We start from the raw sequence: 20,828 nt of genomic DNA, 5'->3' as shown, positions 1-20,828 counted from the left end.
AAGTTTCGGTATAAAAAATTTAATTGACGAAATTATAATAAGCTAAACTACATTTATATCGAATTTATAGTAACTAGTATGTAGGCACAGTAAGGTACTATAGTAGTTGTACTATTATAACTTCATGGCTATTGGCTATATCTTAATTCTTAAGTATAATATTTTAACAGAATTAATTAATTACAACCAATCAAAATAACCAGATTAAAATAATATTATTTTAAATAATCATAATATCTAATTAAATATAATATTCGGTGTACCTATAGTATAATATTGTCGTATTTAGGCGTATTTAAGTACTATAGTCTATAACCAAATTATACACATCAGTTTAAAAAAATAGAAATGACTATTTTAATCGTATGACGCCATCTATACGCATTTATAGATCAGAAGCTAACAGTATAACCACTGTTGCTGTTATCAAAATAATTAATATAAATGTTGGTTAGTTAATTTAGTAACGCAAGAAAAAGACAAAAAATTTTGAATAAATTCAGAGAAAAAATTTAATTCCACGATTGACATGAAGTTGATCAATTATTTACATACTATTGTATTTATATTAAAATAAAATAATCACTGAACAATATATTAAATATTTTTTAAGTTTAAGAGATGTTTTTCGTTTCTCTCAAAAACTTGTAAATATGGAGTTGAGTGATTTGCGAATTAGGCCCACGTATTATTATATACCACGAGATAAAGAATATAAATATTATTTATAATACATAATAATAAATTATGTTTAGATTGGGTTGCTCGACCTGGTGATACGTCGTGTGATAACGGCAAGTCGCGCAGTGACCAATAGATTCAATATACCTTAAATAATAGTAATAGATATTATAAAAGGGGTTCACAACTACTCACCGTGTCGTGCCATGTTCCGCATTTTTATACATTGGTAACAAAACATTGGTCACACGTTACCTACAAATTGAATATTAATAAAGGTGGATTCATAGTACCTCTCGTGTCCGTGTAGTGTTCCGTATATTTAATACGTAGGTAACAAAATGTTGGTCACACATTACCTACCAACAAGTTAAATATATTCAATTCTACACTACACAACGAGGTATGAATCCACCTTTATAGTGGGTAATCACGTATCAGTCATCACGGTATATTTTAGATTTCTTCTTTTATTTTAGTGTCTAATAATAGACACTGGCTATTCACTCTATTCCATCATAATATTGTTCTTCTGTGATTCTATAGACCTTATACTTGCATATAAATATTAGCCATAAGAATAACTTATTATAGTAAATGGTATTGTGTTATCTACGACTACACAGTAGGACAGGTATATAATATTTTGATGGTAATCACCTACAATCACGATTAAAGTTATACATTTATACCACAATTTTAAAGATAATAATAATAATAGTGCTTGAACCAGTAAATATAATGGTACAAATATGTATATCTCCACAAGTTACATAACGTTAGATTTGTTAGAACAATCACAGCATTATTAATTAGTTTAGTTTGTGGAACAACTGGCCGTGGCCCGCGCGGCTAATCACCTATCACCATTTGGCATTTACCAATCACGTCGAGTTATCGTTGGCCAGCTCGCGCGAGTCCGTTCCGTTAGAGGGGGTGGGGAAGAATAGTAAAATTAAATGTGTAAAATAAACGGTGGTAGGAGAACACGGTGCGTTTTCATTTTCCATCGCACTCGTACGCAAACTCCCGACGGCCGCGACTCCTTCTATCCCCCGTCACTCTTTCCTGCGCCGCGCGCCGCCGCTGCGTCCCATTTCATGAAAAGATTTCCAACACGGTTGTTGAAACGTCAGCGTTGAGGCCAACCGCAGCGCTGCTGTAGCTCGCCGCCCGTCGAGTCCGCTCTCGCTCGCTGTTTTACCCGTGTTCGTTTTCGTGATGTTTTATCGTCTTCTTCATTACCACTATTGGTCGTAGGTACTCTATAATAATAATATATTATTATTATTATTATTATTATCATCATCATCATCATCGGACTACCTTCTACTTCGATCTTTATTTTCTTTTTTCACCCCGTCACGTCGACGTTGTCGCAAACAGTGCGTCCTTGTGTTCTCTTGTGTCGTTTTTGTGTTCCGATTTCCGATGGCGCACGTCAACGTCAATATCACATTTGGCGACGACGACGACAATTAATTTCGTCCACGACGCGGTGGTGCTGTTCAACTTCAACGCCGATTGTCCGCTGTCCTTTCGCGACGACAACGCCCGGCTGCAGTCCGGCGATCTTCCGCGATATTCCTCCCCAGAACTCAAGACGGATACTATAGGCACTATACACTTGTTACACATAGTTTTATACCTAACTACCACCCCGCACAACAACTACAACATGTTTAGCTATAAACATTCTTAATATCTGGTCTCCGCGGTGCTCGGTTGCAACTCGGACGGCCGCAAGTCCTCCATTTCGTTGTTTTGAACATTGTTCTTTATTTCGTTTTTCATTCGTCCCTTCATTTTTAAAAATTTTTTATCGTAGGTACATGTACGAATATAACGAATATCTACTCCTAGATAATTTTTGCTCGTTACAAATTCAAATAAAATATTAACAACACAAATATCAATAAATAAAAATCATAAAAATGGGCAACCATAACAGTTTCAATTTAAATCACAAGGAACAATTGCACTCTGCCAGGATTAATTCACTCAACAAGGACCCAACGCTCGGCATGTTACCAATGGAGAAACTTGGAAAGGTATTCCATTTTTGTTTTATTCTCATACCTGCCTGTTGTTTAATATAATATAAAGTAACTTCCTAGTTAGGTTGTTTGTTTGATAATATGTGACTCATTCATTTTTGTAATACTTATCAAACATTATATTTATATCCATATAGGTAGGTAGGTATCTCGATATTCGTTATTTATATTTTATTCAATAAACCTATTATAGATAAATTCAATCCTATTTACTTCTAAATTTACTAGTCTCTAACGGATGAAAATTGATTAGTTAGGTAGGTTGTGTAATCTTATTTTGAACATAAAAAATGTAGATATTCTAAAACCATTAGAAATTATTATAGAGATGATTAATTAGTCACAATTCTTGGTTAGTACTATGATTCAAAGAGCCGATTTATACCATAGCCAAAGCTAGTTTTATATACGTACACCTAGTTTTTAACTAAATATTTACTGATTTTGTGCTACTAAACTTAAAAAGAACCAGAATAGTGTATTTTATGAATACCTAGTTATGATTTTTTTTTTTATGTTATCAACATAACTATTGTATGTTGGTAATTTTAAAAACCATAACCATTTATTTCATAGACTTTTAGTTTTTACAACTTGAGTAGTCATTCAAAATAGTATTTACCGAGGTATTTACCAACCTAAAATATTAGTTTGTTACCGTATTATTGGGAGCTATTAATTTCTTTTTTAAGTGAAAAAAGGTTTGGTTTTCATTTATGCCAAATCTAGGTATACCCTAGGTACTTCGTACCGTTTTCATAAATTCACAGGTACCTACAAGTAAGATTTTTAATTTTATACTTATTGCAGTTGACTTGTTACCTAATTGTTTAGTTTTGAATAATTTATTTTTTCGGTTTTTGGATGTTTAATGTAGAACTGTTCATGTGTAGTACAGGCATAACCATGCCTGTTTAGCCAATTATTGGTTATTATTTAATTGATTTTTGTTGGTTTTTTCCTCAGTTTTTTCTGAATTTATATTTACATTATGTTCTTATGCTGAACCCTTTAGTTGCTACTTACTTTTTAAATACTTAACATTTGGCTTATTAAATTTAAAATAATATTTTTAACTATCAAGGTTAAAAAATATAAAAAGTATGTTATTAGTTCGGCTAATACCTTATAAATGTAGATTGACAATAATAATTTTTAACTACATTGATAAAAAAAGAAAAATGAAAAATATTAGGTATCTCCAGTCCAGTTTAATTAAGTACTGAATGTTTTTACTTTGACCTCAATTCCAGTTAAACACAAATTGTGACACAAACTATATATCAACAATTGAATATGAAAACTACAGTGAAATACTTATTATTTGAAAACCATTAATTCTGAAATTGTTTAAATTCTCTATGTATTTTATATTTTGAGACTTAGGTTTTAAGTTATATTATTATCAAATAAAAGCTTAGTGAAATTTTCTAGTATGATTTTGGGTTGTAATGATTATGCTTTATACAGTTTTATAATACTTGTACTCACCAAATAGACCATTAGGAAATGTGTCTATTTATTTCATACTTGTAAGTATGTAAAATATATTTTAGCCTATAAGATTGTTGTATAATATTTCATTTATACTAATTTGGGTACCTTGAATGTTTTTCTTTTTTCTTTTAGTTATTGATTCAAAAGAGTTTAGAAGAAGATTCAATTAATGGCATAGGCTGTGGTGTATTTAAGGTACTTATCAAGTTTATTAAATGTATTAGATAATCATTAATATAATTCAAATTTTTTTTTACAACTATAAGTACAATTATTACTCTTAGGTACCATATGTTTTATTTTAATTATGGATGTTTAAATATTTTTTTAAGCGATACTTGTTTCCACAATATCCTGAAATGGCTCGTAAACTTTTTGCATTTCTGGTAACTTCATCTGGTGGTCCTGCTTCTTCCCATGTAATTAGTTATACAAACTTTAAAGCCCAAACTGAACGTTTGCTGAGTGTTTTGGCTGATGACCGCCAAGTATTGATGTACGTCATGGTGAGCGAGTCTTAATAATTTTATACTTGTAATTGGTTGATAATAATTAAATTAATAATTCATCTCATTGAAATATTAAAATTATTGTAGGTACTAAAAAAATAATACAATTTAACTGTTTAAATACAGGATGTCTTTCGAAGATTTACCCATTACAATATCTCTCGAGATAATAAATACCTATACCATAAATCTGTTTTTTTTTTTATTAGACTCACAGAGACAAGGACCTTTTGTTGGTAAAAAGTTACTTTTTTAACAATTGAAGATTTCAATTTTGTAGTTTATTTTTTTGAAAATTTTGACCTATCAACGTTTTATTTTCATTACTTTTATGATTTTTAATCATTTTTTTAGTTTATAGGTAAAACCGGTTTCTGTCTGGGCTCCAAGTCCCCCTTTACGGTTAATGGGTATATCCCCACAAGACATCTTGTATAACAACAAAATGTATTATTTTATTGCAATATTAACTTACATTTTATGTGAATAATAAGCGATAACATAAATAAAAAATATAATTATGTAAATATTTTAAAAAAATTGGTCCAATTAATAATTTATTAAATTAATAAGTTATTTTTAATCGTATTTTGTCAAACAATTAATAATGCCAGTGTTTTAGATTTTGTTTATGAGTACTTTGTATGATTTAATTTCTTAATACATTAATACATTATTATAGGTACATTATTCCTACACTATACAACGTTAGGTTTAAATTGAACTCAACATTTCTAAGGATGATAATCCACTTAACGCAATGGTTCCCAAACTTTTTCATGGTACAGCAGATTACATATCATTTTGGTGTTCTCTTTCGTTAACTTTTAGTCTGACAGCGTCATGATGATACAATTCTAGTGCACTTGTAATCGTCACGGATCAATAATAAGACTAAATTTAAACATCAATATAAAATATTTGTAGTTACACGGAAAATACTGTTTACTGTGAAAGCATAAAAATATTTCAAAACATAACTCCACTAACGGTTTGGTACCTCTGATTTAATCGCGGATTTAATGAATACATCCACTAAAGTTCTAAGTCGATTGTTTTTATTTAGTTAGGAGTTTTTATAACATTAACACTTCATTTTTGGTCTGTATATAGCTCATGGGTCTATTAAAAGTTACCTACTTTAGTTTTAGTTCTTAATGTCATCTTAACTAGGATACTTAGTTGACTATGGTTTACGAAACAGATATTCTAATTTGCATTTGTGTTTGTGCCAATTTAAGATAAAACTGAGTTTAGCCTTTGGTTTTTTTTGTTTATTTTAATTTATCAGCCAAGCCAATCATAAACCATTACAATAAGTGGCAATGTAGTCTACAGTGTTGAATCATCATAATTTAAATCATCATACTATCTCAATTGTGGCATTAGGATCTCATAAAAATATTAGTCATTGATATTAATTTCTAAACTAAAATCTAATTTTTGGTTTTTATTTTTTGTACTTTTATATTTTAAATTACTTACAAATAAATACTGTTAATAGATAATCGCCCTTGCCAATTTCAAATCTATTGGTTTTAACCTCTGTATGCTTTGTTCAGTTTGTCGATGATGAATGATAATGAATGATTCATTACTACCAATACCATAGAATTTTTTTTTCTAATTGAACTCTATAGAAAACTGATAATTCCAACTATCATAGTATATTGGATTTATTTTTGTTACTATCACGTTATAATTGAATGATTTATATCTATAGTATTTGTGCCGACAAGTTAATATGCTAAAACGGTCATATAATATGTAATAGGTTTAATACATAATGCATTAGCTCATAGGCCTTAATCTTTATTTTATTAGGTATTTAAAGAAAATAATTTAATACCTTATGATATAATATATATCAGTGTATTTATAAACATTTCTATAATTTAGTGTATTTTATTTATATAAAAATGACAGACATGTTGTTTAAAGATATTTTCTTATACTTTTAAATATTACAAAATTTATTGTTACTTCTTATGTATTATATATTTGTTATTTGATCCGTAATAATTAAACAGATATATTCAATTTATTGCTGTATTAAAATATGATTATTATTGAATGGATTTCACATCTAAATTTATTAAAAATATAAATTATTGCTTATAAAGTTTATTTATTTAATATAATAGTGAAAGTTAATTTAAATGATGTAATTTTAAATCTGAGCTGAAGATACTAAGGTACATAAAATACAAAAAATTATAAAAATTAGTTTTTGTTCACATTGGACAATTATTCGAACATATTTTTGAACTTATTTAATTAATATATAATACAATCTGTCTAATAACAGTGCAATTTCTTTATTTAAAATTATTACAAACATTGTTAGTGTTCATAATTTTCACCCTTTTTTGTTATTGTTTTGATTATAATATTTAATGTAGCAGATGTATTATAATTTATAATTTATAAATTATTTATAAAGATATATCTGGACTTTAGTCTTATACTATTTAAGATAAGCTATGGAATGTTTATTATTAGTTAATGGGTCCTATGTTCTGATCAAAAAGTTATAATCGGTAATTTTATAGTGATTGTTAAGTTAGCTAACTACTTTATAACTCATATAATCAATATATTTGAATTTATTCATTCAATAAAAAGGTAAATTTCTAATTATATTTCTATCGGGGATATTATCAAATAATTAGTTAAAAAAATGTTTGTATTTAAAATTGTGTTAATGTATCTATAAACAAATCTGATCATTTGATTTAATATCTAGATGCTATTGATATTCATTGAGGAATAATACCTACCGATGTGATTTCTAACACTAGATATTCTGTTAAGAGTGAAGGTTTTGTTTACAAATTAAAAATTATACAATACACCTACTTGATAAATATTTGTTTGTAAATTGATAGGTACATAGTAATATGTGTAAATAATATCCGTGGTTTTTAAAATGTAATTCAATAATATAACTTCATTATATCAAAACAAGTCTCTTGTACATTTTTTCTTTTCAAATTTAATCCTAGTTCCAAATTAAAAAATAAAATGAGCAATAATATTTCATCTTATAAAATCTTGCTTAGATGATGGACCTAAGTGTGGTTATGATTATATGATTGTTGTGCAAGTTTTTGGTTTTGTATTTGTATTTTCTTTCATTGTTATTTGTTATATAAATAATTATGATCAATTATCATTATAATTATTACAAATTGCATATTTAGAATTTAAATGGGTAGTTATCTAAACCAGAAACACTTTTTTTCAGTTTGGATTTTAAATATGTGTGGAATCCATGTTTCACACAGCTGTATGATGTTATAAAACTAACTTTTTGTTTAGGCTCAGTACCATAACAATAAATAATTTAATTTTATAAAATTATCAATATATATTCATATGGCAAAGAAAATTGGGCATATAATTATAATATATAAATGTTTACTATGTTTGTAATTTGATAAATTCTTTTTAATTTATGGCATATATTTTATATGGTATACATTTTTATATGACTCCCAATCTGCAAAGAATATTCTTTCTTTACTATTACTGATTGTTAGATGTATGCTGATGGAAAAGAAGAAATTGATCAAGACCAATTTCGAGATCTACTCATAGCTGTTTATAAACTTGCTATGGATCATTATCCTGAAGGGCCTCAGTCATGTCGTTATATATTTAAGACTATTCAATCCGTTGTTGATTCTGCAGTGAGTTATTTTGCTTAATTTAATGTATGCATGTTAATATTAGTTGATTTTTAGTTTCATAAAAAATTAACTCTAAAAGTGGGCTACTTGACCAATTGGATACTTCAACATTGTCCACGGTTAATTGTCCTACTTCATCGGTATATTGTCCACATCTTATCCACTGGTTACAGATCCGTTATTGAAAAGTGCCCATATTCCAAACCTAATGTAAGTATATATTGATATTTAAATAAATATAATTGATTTCTATGCAGGGAAAACAATTTAATAATTTTGAATATGATTCTATTTTGTTATTACCTCATTAGGAAAACGAACCTAATGTGAGTAAATTTTACTGAACTGATTGTGATTTAATTAAGTATTAATTGATTTTATTAAATTGTAGGATCTCGAATTGACAACACCAGTTTTAGAACAAGAAAACCTGTTCAAAACCGAAAAAAACCCATTATTGCCATTGTCTCAAGTGTGGATATTATCTACAACATTACCTGCATTATATACTCAACCAATTTTGCATTCCAAACCAACACCAAATTGTTTCAACACTCAAAACTTCTTATCAAAATTTGTAAGTTTTTAATTAATATTTAACTTTATTCTTGGGGGACTATTTTCTTGATTCAAAATGAATAGTATAACAAGTAAATTCTCTGACATTTTTAATCCTTATTTAAATATACAATGATCTGAACATAAAGTTATAATAAAATGTAAAAAATATTAATAGTAGTAAATTAATTTATTACTAATATTAGCATAGTATTATATTTTACTATCACTTTGCCTTGCCATAATTCACACATACTGTACATTCAAATTTTCCCAATGATTTAAATTCTTGTTGTTTTTCATAAAATTGTCAAATAAAATAAATTTTAATAAATAAATTCAATAAACATTTTAAAATTCAAAGCGAATACCAAATAATGAATAAATTTAGATACTGGTTTAAGTTAACATTATCATTTAATATTCATTTTTTGTTTTAATAATTTTATCTGAGCACATCAATTATATTATATTACACTATATTATTAATTTTCTTATGCAAAATATTATATTCAATCACATCTGATGATTGAAAATATAAATACCTGTTTTCATTAACCAATAATATGGTATTAAAAACTCATGTCTTAAAAAAAATGTTATCCTTTTTATTACTTCAAGGAGTTTAAATGCTTTTGTTTGAATATATTTTTACTTTAAGAAGTGTGAATACTTTGTAATTGTGTGAAAGTAGTTATTCAATTTCACCATATATTTACTATTAACCGGTTGAATATTGAATCTGAAATAATATACGTAACATTTTATATTCAAACAAAGATAGTTGGTAGCCCTACTTTTTAAAACCAGTTTTAGTAACTGTAAAAATTTGAAGAAAATAATTCAATTATTTTGCCTTCATTACTAATTTAACTGTTTGGTCGGTTTAACTTACATTATGTATGTTAAATTTGCAAATAATATTATATAAACTTAAATTGATTTATTTAATCTTTGCATGATAATATATTGTATGCAAGTGTGCTATATTATTGTGACCATAACAATTTTGTTAAATGGTCAAATATTTTTTTTATATATTTTATGGTGGAAATCATATTTATTTGTTTAATTTTAAAACAATTTATAAGTTATTCTTAATACAATTTCATATTAAGGTTTATTACTTTATCGTTTCCATGGATATTTATAAATACAAGTTAAATACCATTATGATTTTTAATCTTTAAATATTGTTTATATATAATAATGTACTTCGCGATAATATAACATCTTTATCGTTTGCTTCAATACTTTTTCTTATTTTTATTATTTAAAAAGGAAAAATTATTTCAAATGGTCAAGTTATTCGATTTTGAATTTTTAGATTCTGATTGGAGCAAATGAAATAAAATGGTTTTACAAAACGTTCAGATTTTTTTTTTCGTTGAGTAGTATAATTGCTTCAATATTCAACCCTTGATAGTTGTTATTGGTAGCAAATTGAAACTAGTTGAAAAAAAAATTAGGCGATAACTGGAATATTTACCCTAAACCAGATCTTGGTGAAATTGATTTGGTCATTTGGTTGTAATTCATTTAAAAATAAATAAATGATTACTTGAAATCTTTACTAAGTATTTATACATATGATTTTCTAGGCATGATATTATTATTTTGGATCTTTTTGAGCTATTTATTAACATTTTAAATTGTTTACTTGTTTAGATTCAACATTTTTTTAACCAAAAGGCTTGATATAAAAATTGAACGCAAGTTTCCTCATTAGTTTTTTTTTTTTAAGAAAATTAAAAATTTTGACTAAATTAGATATTTAAACAAAAATAGTATACTTTTTAATAGGACAGTTTTTGTATTATTCAATTAATACTTATTATTACCACTTAAGTTTAATTTAGAATTTATTTTTTTGAGTTTTTTGTTAAGATCACAGCCCACAAGTAAAGTAATTGTGTACTACATGAAAAATATTAAGTTGAAGACTACAGTCTACTGTTAAAAAATAATTTATCCAATATAATTTACTGAAAAATATCTTATGAGGATGCTACACCTGCATGTGTTGTCTCAGTCGTATGTACAACTGCCAAATTGTACGTTCACGATAATGCATGGTACACTGTAAATTCTAAAATTGTAGTGTATTTGAGTAAAATTGAAAGGTAAGGTTCAGAGGCGTACCTAGACATTTTTTCGGGGGGGGTCTATCTCCAGACCTAGCCTAATCAAGCTCCACATATATATTATATTATGGTCAACTTTTATTACTAATTATTTTTATTTTTTGGGAGGGGCAGAGGGGGTTGACCCCCCCCCCAATAAGCATGCCCCCCGTAAGGTTATTATCTAAATTCTAGGGCATCTCAAGACTTTAATTGATATTTTTATTAAGAAAAAAGTTATGATCTTTTTGAAACTATACATTTTAAAATGATTATAACTTACTTAAAAATAATAATATCAATAAAATCCTTCGAGATGCTCTTGATAATAATCTTAACCTTACGTTTTATCATGGATCAATTCACTCTAATTTTCATAATTTACAGAGTAAAATGTATTATTATTTATCAAACTTAGGTAGGTTGCATAAAGAATAGTCTGTGAAATTGTTAACGGCCCTGTAATTTATTCATTCTATCAAGTTAGTGATTGTGTTACACTATGTTAGTTTTACATAAAAAATATTAAATTATTGATAACTGTGTTTACCAAATAAATTAAACCACCAATAACATTGATAACGTCTATGATATTTTATTAACCTGTAAGTTACTGATCCAAAATCCAATCTGTAGTTTACAGCTTTGTAATCGATAATTTAAAGAACCATTAACTGCTATAATAATGGTTCCATCACTAAAGGGCATTTATGCAAGAAAATGGACAAGAAAATTATCCATGTTATTTTTTTTTACTTTTGTAATTTTTAAACAAATTATAATCTTTTTTATTCAGTAATATTTTACATACTTATAAATCGTTTAAAAATTCAAATATTGTAGAAAAGCCAAAGTACACACTTATGTCTATGCCATATGTTTTATAATAGGTTAATTCGCGTTAATATTAAAGCTAACAACTCAAAATTGGTTCTGCTGAACCCAAAACATGAATTGGCCGTCCATTCTTAAGTCAGCTATAGTAATATTATATGGTATCTACAGTTTTCAAAACTATAAAAATTTTCAATTAACCCCTGAACAATATTCAATTCAAAGATTTTAGTGTTCGTCCCGTGAATTATTTATCAATCGTATTTCGTAATAATACGTACAAATGTACAATATACATGTACCTACGTATTTACTCTTAGTATTCTTAGACGATCTTTTTTTGTAACTACCTATGTGTAAAAAAAATAATATGACCGTAAACAATTCTTCAACTTTATATTTAAAATAAATATATATTTTTCAAATAAAGAAACGTAATATCAGCCAGTTATAAATGTGACCATGATACTATTGAGCGGTTAAGGTCAATGTCGATTGGCCTTGATAAGTAAATGTATTAAAATCATACATAAATGATTTTCAATTTATTTAGTAAATTATGTAGTGTCAATAGCTAGCAGATAGGTAATATAGAAACATTTTTCAGCTAGGAAGTAGCCAGTAGGTTGACAAAGAACGCATAATAATACAAATTAACGAAACTATTATAGTTATTTAATATTAATGATTATCAGTCTATAATTAGATAGTCAGCAAAGAAACACACTTTTTAACGTACAAATATTGTAGAAAATGTCATATAACGTTTACAGCCGTTTATTTGTTGTTGTTTTTAGTTCTCAAATAATGTTAAGATTAAACCAGTAAGTTTTTAGTTGAAAATCTATAACGATATTATGTTTCATTATCGTCAGTTATCTTAAATAAAATACAGATGTTTATATTTTTCAATAGGTATGTATGATTACACTTATACACGTGCTACTGAAAATTTTTTACTTTATTAATTTAAACTTAATTTAATATCAACACATATTGCAATCCTGCACCGAAGAGTTCATAATATCTACCATGGAGCATGGTCTTTGTTATCTGTCGGTTTTTTTTTTATGTATTATAATAGAATCAAACAAATTGATATAGTTAGCTAACCGTACATTATTCTAACTACATTTAAAAACATGAGGGCTGGGAATACGCATATTTTTAAGAACATTTTGACGATTTTGCTACCTGATAAGTTTCAAGTTAAGAATTTAATATTTATTTTGGCACTTATTAACGGTCCAATAACTGTAATTTCGGTCGCGAAGTGTTGTACTTAAATACTTAGCAACGATTTATTTATAAATAGCTTATTTTACCTAAACACGCACGTGTATAAAAACAACAACTTGGTTACGACTATTTTTACATTTTACATACCTGTTTAATGTAAGTTGTATCTATTAGTAAATATATATTTTTCACAATTACTGACCGTATTGTTCTGTTTTGTTTTTTTACTGTTTTTAATGGATCTCGATTAATGTAAACGTGTCTTGTGACCGAGAACAATATTAAAAGTGAAAACGTAATACATAAGATATAGAGGGTGTGGCTAAGTAGTCATGTTGGTTTTGCCAATTAAATGTTCGTATTATTATTATTATTATTATTATTATTATTATTATTATTTTATTAGATGTATATATTGTACGTTTTTCTCCTCTTTTTATTCGTTTGATTGTAATGGTGGAATGTGTGAAGTTGAGGACGCGAATAGACGATTGTAGCTTTATAAATAAACAAAGGAACAAATAACGAAGACATTTCGCCCAATGTGGGTCATCCGTGTATTCTATTGTGTTCGTTAGAAGTTACTACGAAGCTTATAGGTACGTAGTAGTGTAGTACGTACACACATGAATCAGCATATTTACCTATTTCAAGGCGACTTGAGTAATTATTATCAGATAAGCATATGTATCAATTAAAAAGTATTTTGAGAGTAGATTACAATTCGAGAGATATCTTCTGTAGTTGTTTAGTGTTTACATTTCACTCCAATTTCATCATACACTAGAATATTATTTCATGTAGCTGACAAAAATAAGTTTTTTGATAATGATTAATATATCATCCAATACTGAATTATAACACATTTTCTCTTGAATATATTTTTACAGTACAATTCAAGATCGTATGGTGCTAATTGAGTGTGGAAAAAAAACAAAAGTAAATTTAAAACAGTCTGAATAATTGTTTAATGGGTTTTTTTTAATTGGCATTGCAGAAGTATAAAATGCTAGTTACAGGCTAAAGCTCCAGTAGGTGTAGAACTGTAAAAACGGCATTAATTTAATGAGAGTGCATGAATTGTATAGGATCACTACTCTATGTACCTAATATCATTCATCATTAATAGCATAACTAATAATAATAATAAATTGAATGAAGTGTGTGTAATTATTAGCTAGGCAGTTGTAGGCAATAATGGGTAATTATTATTAAATTGGTAATAGAAAACAAGCTGAAAGCATCCGAGCTTTTATGTTTTATATTTCTATTACAGTTGGACTTTTCTTGTCCATCACATTGGACACTATTGTACAACAGCAATCAACACGGTATCGGAAGTAATAGGTAATTATTTCCAAGCAAACTATTATGAATATTTTATTCCTGTTTCAAAATTTATCTGTTTTTTGCATTGTGCTTTACATACAACGTTAAAATATGACGTTTATGTGCGGCTCTTAAAAATTAATTTAGAAATATAATCTTTTTTTTATAGGTTTTTACACCATGTGCTGAGTTATCGAGGACCAACGTTAACGTTCTTGCGAGGTGATGAAGGCGTCTTATTTTGCATGGGAGGTACTTCCGAATGGCGGGAGTCACACCAATACTGGGGTGGCGACGACACCATACTTTTGCAATTATTACCCAATTACAAAGTAATCAACCGTAAGTATCACTGCAACTTAAGAATTAAAATTCTTTATAATATCATCCAATTTCTGTAAGGTGGTCCAAAATCTATGTATTTAAACACATCTATACGTGGATACCCAAAGGGTATCCGAGCTGGTAACGACCCAAGAAAACCATCAATTGAAGTTGATGACTCTTTTCAACATGTTACACACTGTGGCATACCATACAAATTAGAATCCATTGAAGTATGGGGTTGTGGTTCACCAAAAAATAGGTGCGTATGACAAATGTCTATTATTAGTGTTGTACTTGTCAATAAATGTTTTTTTTGTTAGTATCTTTCAACTATCTGATTAGTGACTATACATTTCATGAATAAAAAATAAACACACATTCACTAATATTAGTAAGTTATAATTATAATTTCATATGATAAATTTGTTTTACATTTTAGAGAAGTGCAATTGGATATAAAGAATTGGCAAATCAAAGAGGCTGAGAAGACCCGAAAATTAAAAATGACATCTAAAGAATGGTTAGATCACCCGGATAGATACTTACTTGAGTTGGCTGGTCGTCAGACATATTCAACATCATGAGTCAGTCTTAATCATAATGTTCTTTACAGTCCTCGCATAATGTTATTTTCGTATGTGTACATAAGATATTTTTTTAACTACATTTCAACTCGTGTTTTAATTTCCCAACGTACTTACAGTTACAAGAGTATTATTTTATCAGTATTAACCGGATACCAGATAAAGTTTACCATGAATAGAAATTGACCATAGTTTTCAGATAGAAATACTAAAGTAAATATTATAAATGTATTGAATTATTGGAAATTTTAAAAGAGAAAACTCCTGTATTATCTATAATATATATATATTTTTTTATCATATCAGTATATTCTGTCCGTCCTGATGGATTAATGAAAAAAATTGTCTTCTGTATGTATTGGCTCTATTTGTAGTTGAATTAAATACAGAAATCTTGAGTTCGGCCCATCCCTAATAACTAAAATAGATAATCAAATAAAATGCGAGATTTATACATATCTGTTTATTTGAAATGCAATCTTCATCTAATCAACTGTTACAATGTTAGAATTTTAATTATAACAACATAAAACAGATTTTTTTCAAGTGATAAACCTGTGATACATCTTAAAGCTCATTTGATGATCGTGTAAGCAATTTTTTTAAATTATTGACGAATTTAATTGCAAGTCTGAGGGATTTTTAATCTCAAAAATGTATTTGAAGAGCCATAAAAATCAATGATTTTTAATCTGTTCTTGTGAATTTTTTTTTGTGTGTTAAATTATTACAAAAAAAGTAAGATAATAAGAAAATACTCTTCAATTTATTTTATTTTGGGTTGTTAAACAAAAATTCCAATGTATCTTGTATCTAAAATAGAGCTATATTTTAATGATGATATAAGATCGTAATTTATTATTTTACAATTCTTTTTACTTATAATAATTTAGTCATTATCTTAGAAATTCTTATTATAATATTATATAAGTTTATAGTTATATATTTTTTTCCTGTAATAATTTTAAATGTACAATCATCATTATTATCTCATAATAATACTTTTGCAATAAAATGAAAAGAGTAAGTTTTTATTATTGTTGTTCTTGTGTCAAAAATTTGTATTTATAATGTATAGTTATTTTGTTAGATGACTTGAATCTTTTTTCTAAGGTTCTCAACTTACATTATTTTTGAACTGTCATAATTGTTTGGCACTTGTTCAACTACATAACCAAGACATGGAGTCTTTAACAGAACATAAATCAAATGTTATTTAAATATTGATTTATTGACGTATGTATTATGTATAGGTACATAATATGTAAAGTAGTTACCTTGTTGTTTGTGTCTGGTCTATGTGCAAATTGTGTTTCATTGTAGGTCTTTGTATTCGGTCTCCACGAAATGGCTGCCGTGGTGTTATGGATCAGATAAGGCGGTAGTTTTTGCTTAAGAAACAAATTAAAAAAAAATTAATCTTGGATCAAACAATTCTCTGGGCCCTGAGTACCTACTACCTACTACCTATTCTTATACTCTGGTGGCAGAAACTCACCTCGAAAAACGGCCGGCCAAACCTGGGCACGTCGGCGTACAGCTTGATTTCTTCCAGGTGGAATGTCTTACACATTGGTGATGGTTGTCTGAGTATGATTTTAAGCTTTGAAACGTTGTTCCACGCCTATGCATATTATATACGACTATACGAGTATAAAATATAAAAATATAGAAACGTAATAAATCCATCCAAATTTCCCAAAATATGTTTATAAATTTACTTCCCCTTAACAAGTGGAAATGTTTACAAACTAAGATGTACTCGAAAAATGTTTAAAAACACCCACCCCTCGTCTAACATTTTATATCCTCTCGGTCCTGTGTAACAACTAATTGTATCATCACATGCTATAGTAAATTAATACCATACGTGCAGTCGTGCAGAGGTGACTGCTGACCGGGTATAATACAATATATAATTGATCTCCATAAAAAAATTATCGTTTCTCGACTCTGTAGATCATTTTACCAGTACCTCGGTGGAAAACAGCGAGAAATAGTCTTGGGCGCCGTTCTCACAGTGCGGCTGGTTCATCAGAGTTCGGTTTTTGATGCCCACCTCCCAATTTCTCGATCCCATCGCAGGTCCTTGTAGTGTATTTGATCTCAACAGTAGCACGCTCACGCTGGCCGTGTAATAGTTTCTGAACGTTATTTCGCCCACCTATGGTCCAAAAGATATAATATTAGGTAGGTATATATATCGTAGGTTCTCATCAAATCATATATTTATCGAAATGAAACATTTTAATGCGAAATTTTTGATTGTTTACGTCTTTGATAATATTCTTAAAGTTCAAACTGCATTTGAATTATATATAAATGAACTTGTCTAATAATTTGATTTTTGATGGATAAAATACTCGTCCTTTCTCCCTAACTATAAAAGTATTAAACACCCCGTCTTTGCAGTACCAACCAGCACAACTCCAAGGGTAAAATCATTGGTGAATTCGATATTTTTCAATAATTTCCATAAATAAACTTTTTCACATATTTTATGAAATAGTTTTTAATTTACGTCATAAATATTTCACAGGGTCTGAACGCACGTCGTACTTAATGAATAATATTTTTTTTTCACAAAATATTTTACAATTTATGGATAATTATTATTTTAGATTCTGAGCTGAGCAATGGATGTATTATTGATTTTACCATAATGTGTTATTAAATTTTTTTTTTGTTTCTGCTATGTTAACGATACGTAATCTAAATAATGCTTTGATTTTCATCTTCAGTATCTGCTCCGGTAGGAAAGTGAATCTAAATTCCTAGTAATTTTCAAAAGCGCCGTAAAAACAAAACTCTAATGAAGGGAAAACGGGAATTTTTAAGAAAAATTGGTTTTAGACTAAATCATTTAGGGTTTTGGTGTACCTCTAAAAAAAATTGTATTTCATCTTATATTTAGTAAATAAAGTTTAAACTACAACGTTTTTGAAGGCTGCTTCTTAACTATTATAATATCATATAGGACATAGGTAGTTATGAATAAAAATTACTATAGAAAACCTAAAAATTGATAGATGATAAAAATGATTAATGTACTATGTACCTACTCACCTTTGAGTGTTTTTGCAACTTGAGTTCGATGTACGAACAACCGGTGAGAACTTTCTGTTTTTTATGTATGTAAATCGGCACGGGACCTTTTAAGCTGAAATCCAACGGCCTAGACATTGACGGGCAGTACGACAGAGAGTATTTCAGTTTCGGTCTATGGTGGCAAAGACCAAAAAATGAAAATAATATTAATAATAGTAGGTACCTAGTTAGGCTAGTTAGTACAATATAATATGATATATATTATATATAACACGTATGTGGGCATATGTCATTATGGGCCTTGGTCGCTATGTTTGCTACTAAAAGAACATTTATATACTATTAATACTATACTCTGATACTCATATGCCTACCTAAAAACGAATGACGGAAAAAATTAAGAATACAATACCTATCTAAATTCTAAGTACGATTTATCACATTATGATTATCGTGCACACAGAATGACTATCACAATACCTCATTGTACGGCATTCGTTGTCTTCTTCTTTCATTTTGTCGTCTGCACCGCTGCTCATGGTATCCTTTGTCAAATCGTGTAGGTGGTACTGTATAGGTGGGTGTATTTATACGGCGTGTGTATAGATAGGTATAGATAATTATATTACCGCTACGAACGTTTTATTTTTATTATTTAGAAAAGATGGTTGCTAGAAACTAGAACCCGGTCTTATCGATATAATATACACTGCGCTGCACCTGCCTCATCTTCCTCCTCTAACCTCTCTTAAACCTCATACACGGTGTAATTTAAAATAATATATCGCTACAATAATAATAATAGGTAACGCACGCGTTACCCTGGTAACCACTAACCGTTAGATTTGAAAATTTCATGAAATATTAAATAAACATAAAATGTTTGAAATCCAAATGTACCTAGTACCTACGGGCAGGGCTTGAAATCAAAATGAAAAAATGTTGATTTTAATTTAAATTCCACATATTATCAATGTTTGTTTTTTCTGATTTAAATTTAAAAGCATATACCTATTGATTATTATAATTTTATGATTCTTATATTGTTACACAATATCTATTGATTTAATATTGTATTATGATTTTTGATTAGACCTTGAACATCACTTTTCTTTTTTTCTATTTAAAATTCTGATTTATACCTTTAGTGTTATAATAGATGTCACACACAATTCGCACTGATCGCTACAACGTGATACAGCACTTACATGGTCGCAGAACAACATCATTGATGTTAGCCAGGGGGCTAGAGACCAAGAGGCAGGTTAGGTTAGAGGAGGATATAAGAGATGAAGATTTTACAAACAATATACATCGTATTGAAAATGTATGATAATGTATGACTACGCCAGACGAATACCGACTGGCAGCACACATCGTCCGAGCATCTGGGTTTGCAGGATAGCTGCGGCGGCGTACGACTCGTTTTTAATTGTGCACACTGCACAACCACTTTCTCCCGGCGAACGGAGTATGCTTGAGTGATGAGTTAGAGTGTAATTATGGATAATATTGAACATTGCACTAATGTACCTATTTTCCCTATACACTACGCTGCTCGCTGGGAACACATTATGTTTGTACGAAAAATATAAAACAATTTATAACAAACCACGTACTAGCTGTATTATCCGGCTCTTTGCTTGGGAGTTGTGAAGGTTTCGTAGAATAAATATATTATAATATTATATATGAATATATTGTATTGTATTATATTACTATATTATTTAAACGACTAAACCTTCCTTAAGGTGTCCAAATCGAAACACGGATTTTTAGTATATAAACCTCATTTATAAACTTTTCCGTTGAATGCTAAAATATTATCACTGTATAATAAGGGTGCAGTTCAGTGATATTTAAATGTTCTTTGAATACCTGATAATAAAATTGGCTTAAAAAAGAGTAATAATTGATAAAGTGACTGAAGAAAAAAGCAACTTTTTTTACATTTGCACCCATGCAATAACACATACATTTACGTGCTTTATGATTTTTAATAATTCTTGTATTTTTTTCATGAAACAAAATTCTACTCACAACATTTCCATTAATTTTTTTTTCCTCTATAGATACTCGAGTTCAGTAGCTTGCACGTTGTTGTGTTTTTTATTTTAATAAAATGTCATCTAGAGTCTAGGTATTTCATAAATTGATTACAACATGAAAAGTCCGCATTTGGGGTATTACTAACACTGTTCTATGGTTATACCGATTTTGGTGAGAGCTTTATTTTGTCTATTGTATTTGTATATGTCGCAATTTGTGACACATTTATTTATGACTGCTTCAACAACTTTATACACGGATTTATTATAATTGACAGAATTATTATGCCTTATGTGCACAT

At 28.4% G+C, this 20,828-nt stretch overlaps 2 protein-coding genes across 4 annotated transcripts; one reads left to right on the top strand and one right to left on the bottom strand.

Moving 5' to 3' along the window:
• Positions 1-1,739: 1,739 nt before the first annotated feature.
• LOC111039017 (restriction of telomere capping protein 5) lies at positions 1,740-15,859 on the top strand. 3 transcript variants are annotated; one of them, XM_022322292.1, is made up of 11 exons: positions 2,616-2,732; positions 4,368-4,430; positions 4,568-4,741; positions 8,287-8,436; positions 8,491-8,646; positions 8,748-8,762; positions 8,828-9,013; positions 14,467-14,537; positions 14,689-14,861; positions 14,922-15,105; positions 15,286-15,859. In XM_022322292.1, the coding sequence occupies exons 1-11, from the start codon at positions 2,616-2,618 to the stop codon at positions 15,428-15,430; spliced, it is 1,434 nt and encodes a 477-aa protein (XP_022177984.1). In that variant the 3' UTR covers positions 15,431-15,859. The 3 variants fall into 3 exon arrangements, with proteins under 3 accessions (XP_022177986.1, XP_022177985.1, XP_022177984.1); XM_022322294.1 differs by lacking the exon at positions 4,568-4,741 and having other exon boundaries at positions 1,740-2,732; XM_022322293.1 differs by lacking the exon at positions 8,748-8,762 and having other exon boundaries at positions 1,746-2,732.
• Positions 15,860-16,426: 567 nt separating this feature from the next.
• Positions 16,427-19,367, bottom strand: LOC111039033. Its single transcript, XM_022322311.1, has 6 exons — positions 18,959-19,367; positions 18,497-18,650; positions 17,406-17,594; positions 16,929-17,054; positions 16,708-16,821; positions 16,427-16,618 (listed from the first exon to the last, which is right to left on the bottom strand). Exons 1-6 carry the CDS (start codon positions 19,015-19,017, stop codon positions 16,553-16,555), a joined length of 708 nt encoding a protein of 235 aa, XP_022178003.1. The 5' UTR covers positions 19,018-19,367; the 3' UTR covers positions 16,427-16,552.
• Positions 19,368-20,828: the final 1,461 nt, after the last annotated feature.

Source organism: Myzus persicae, unplaced genomic scaffold (assembly GCF_001856785.1).
Source record: "Myzus persicae strain clone G006 unplaced genomic scaffold, MPER_G0061.0, whole genome shotgun sequence".
Lineage (NCBI taxonomy): Eukaryota > Metazoa > Arthropoda > Insecta > Hemiptera > Aphididae > Myzus > Myzus persicae.
Note: the sequence above shows the minus strand (reverse complement) of the source record. Positions and strands in the feature narration are given on the sequence as shown.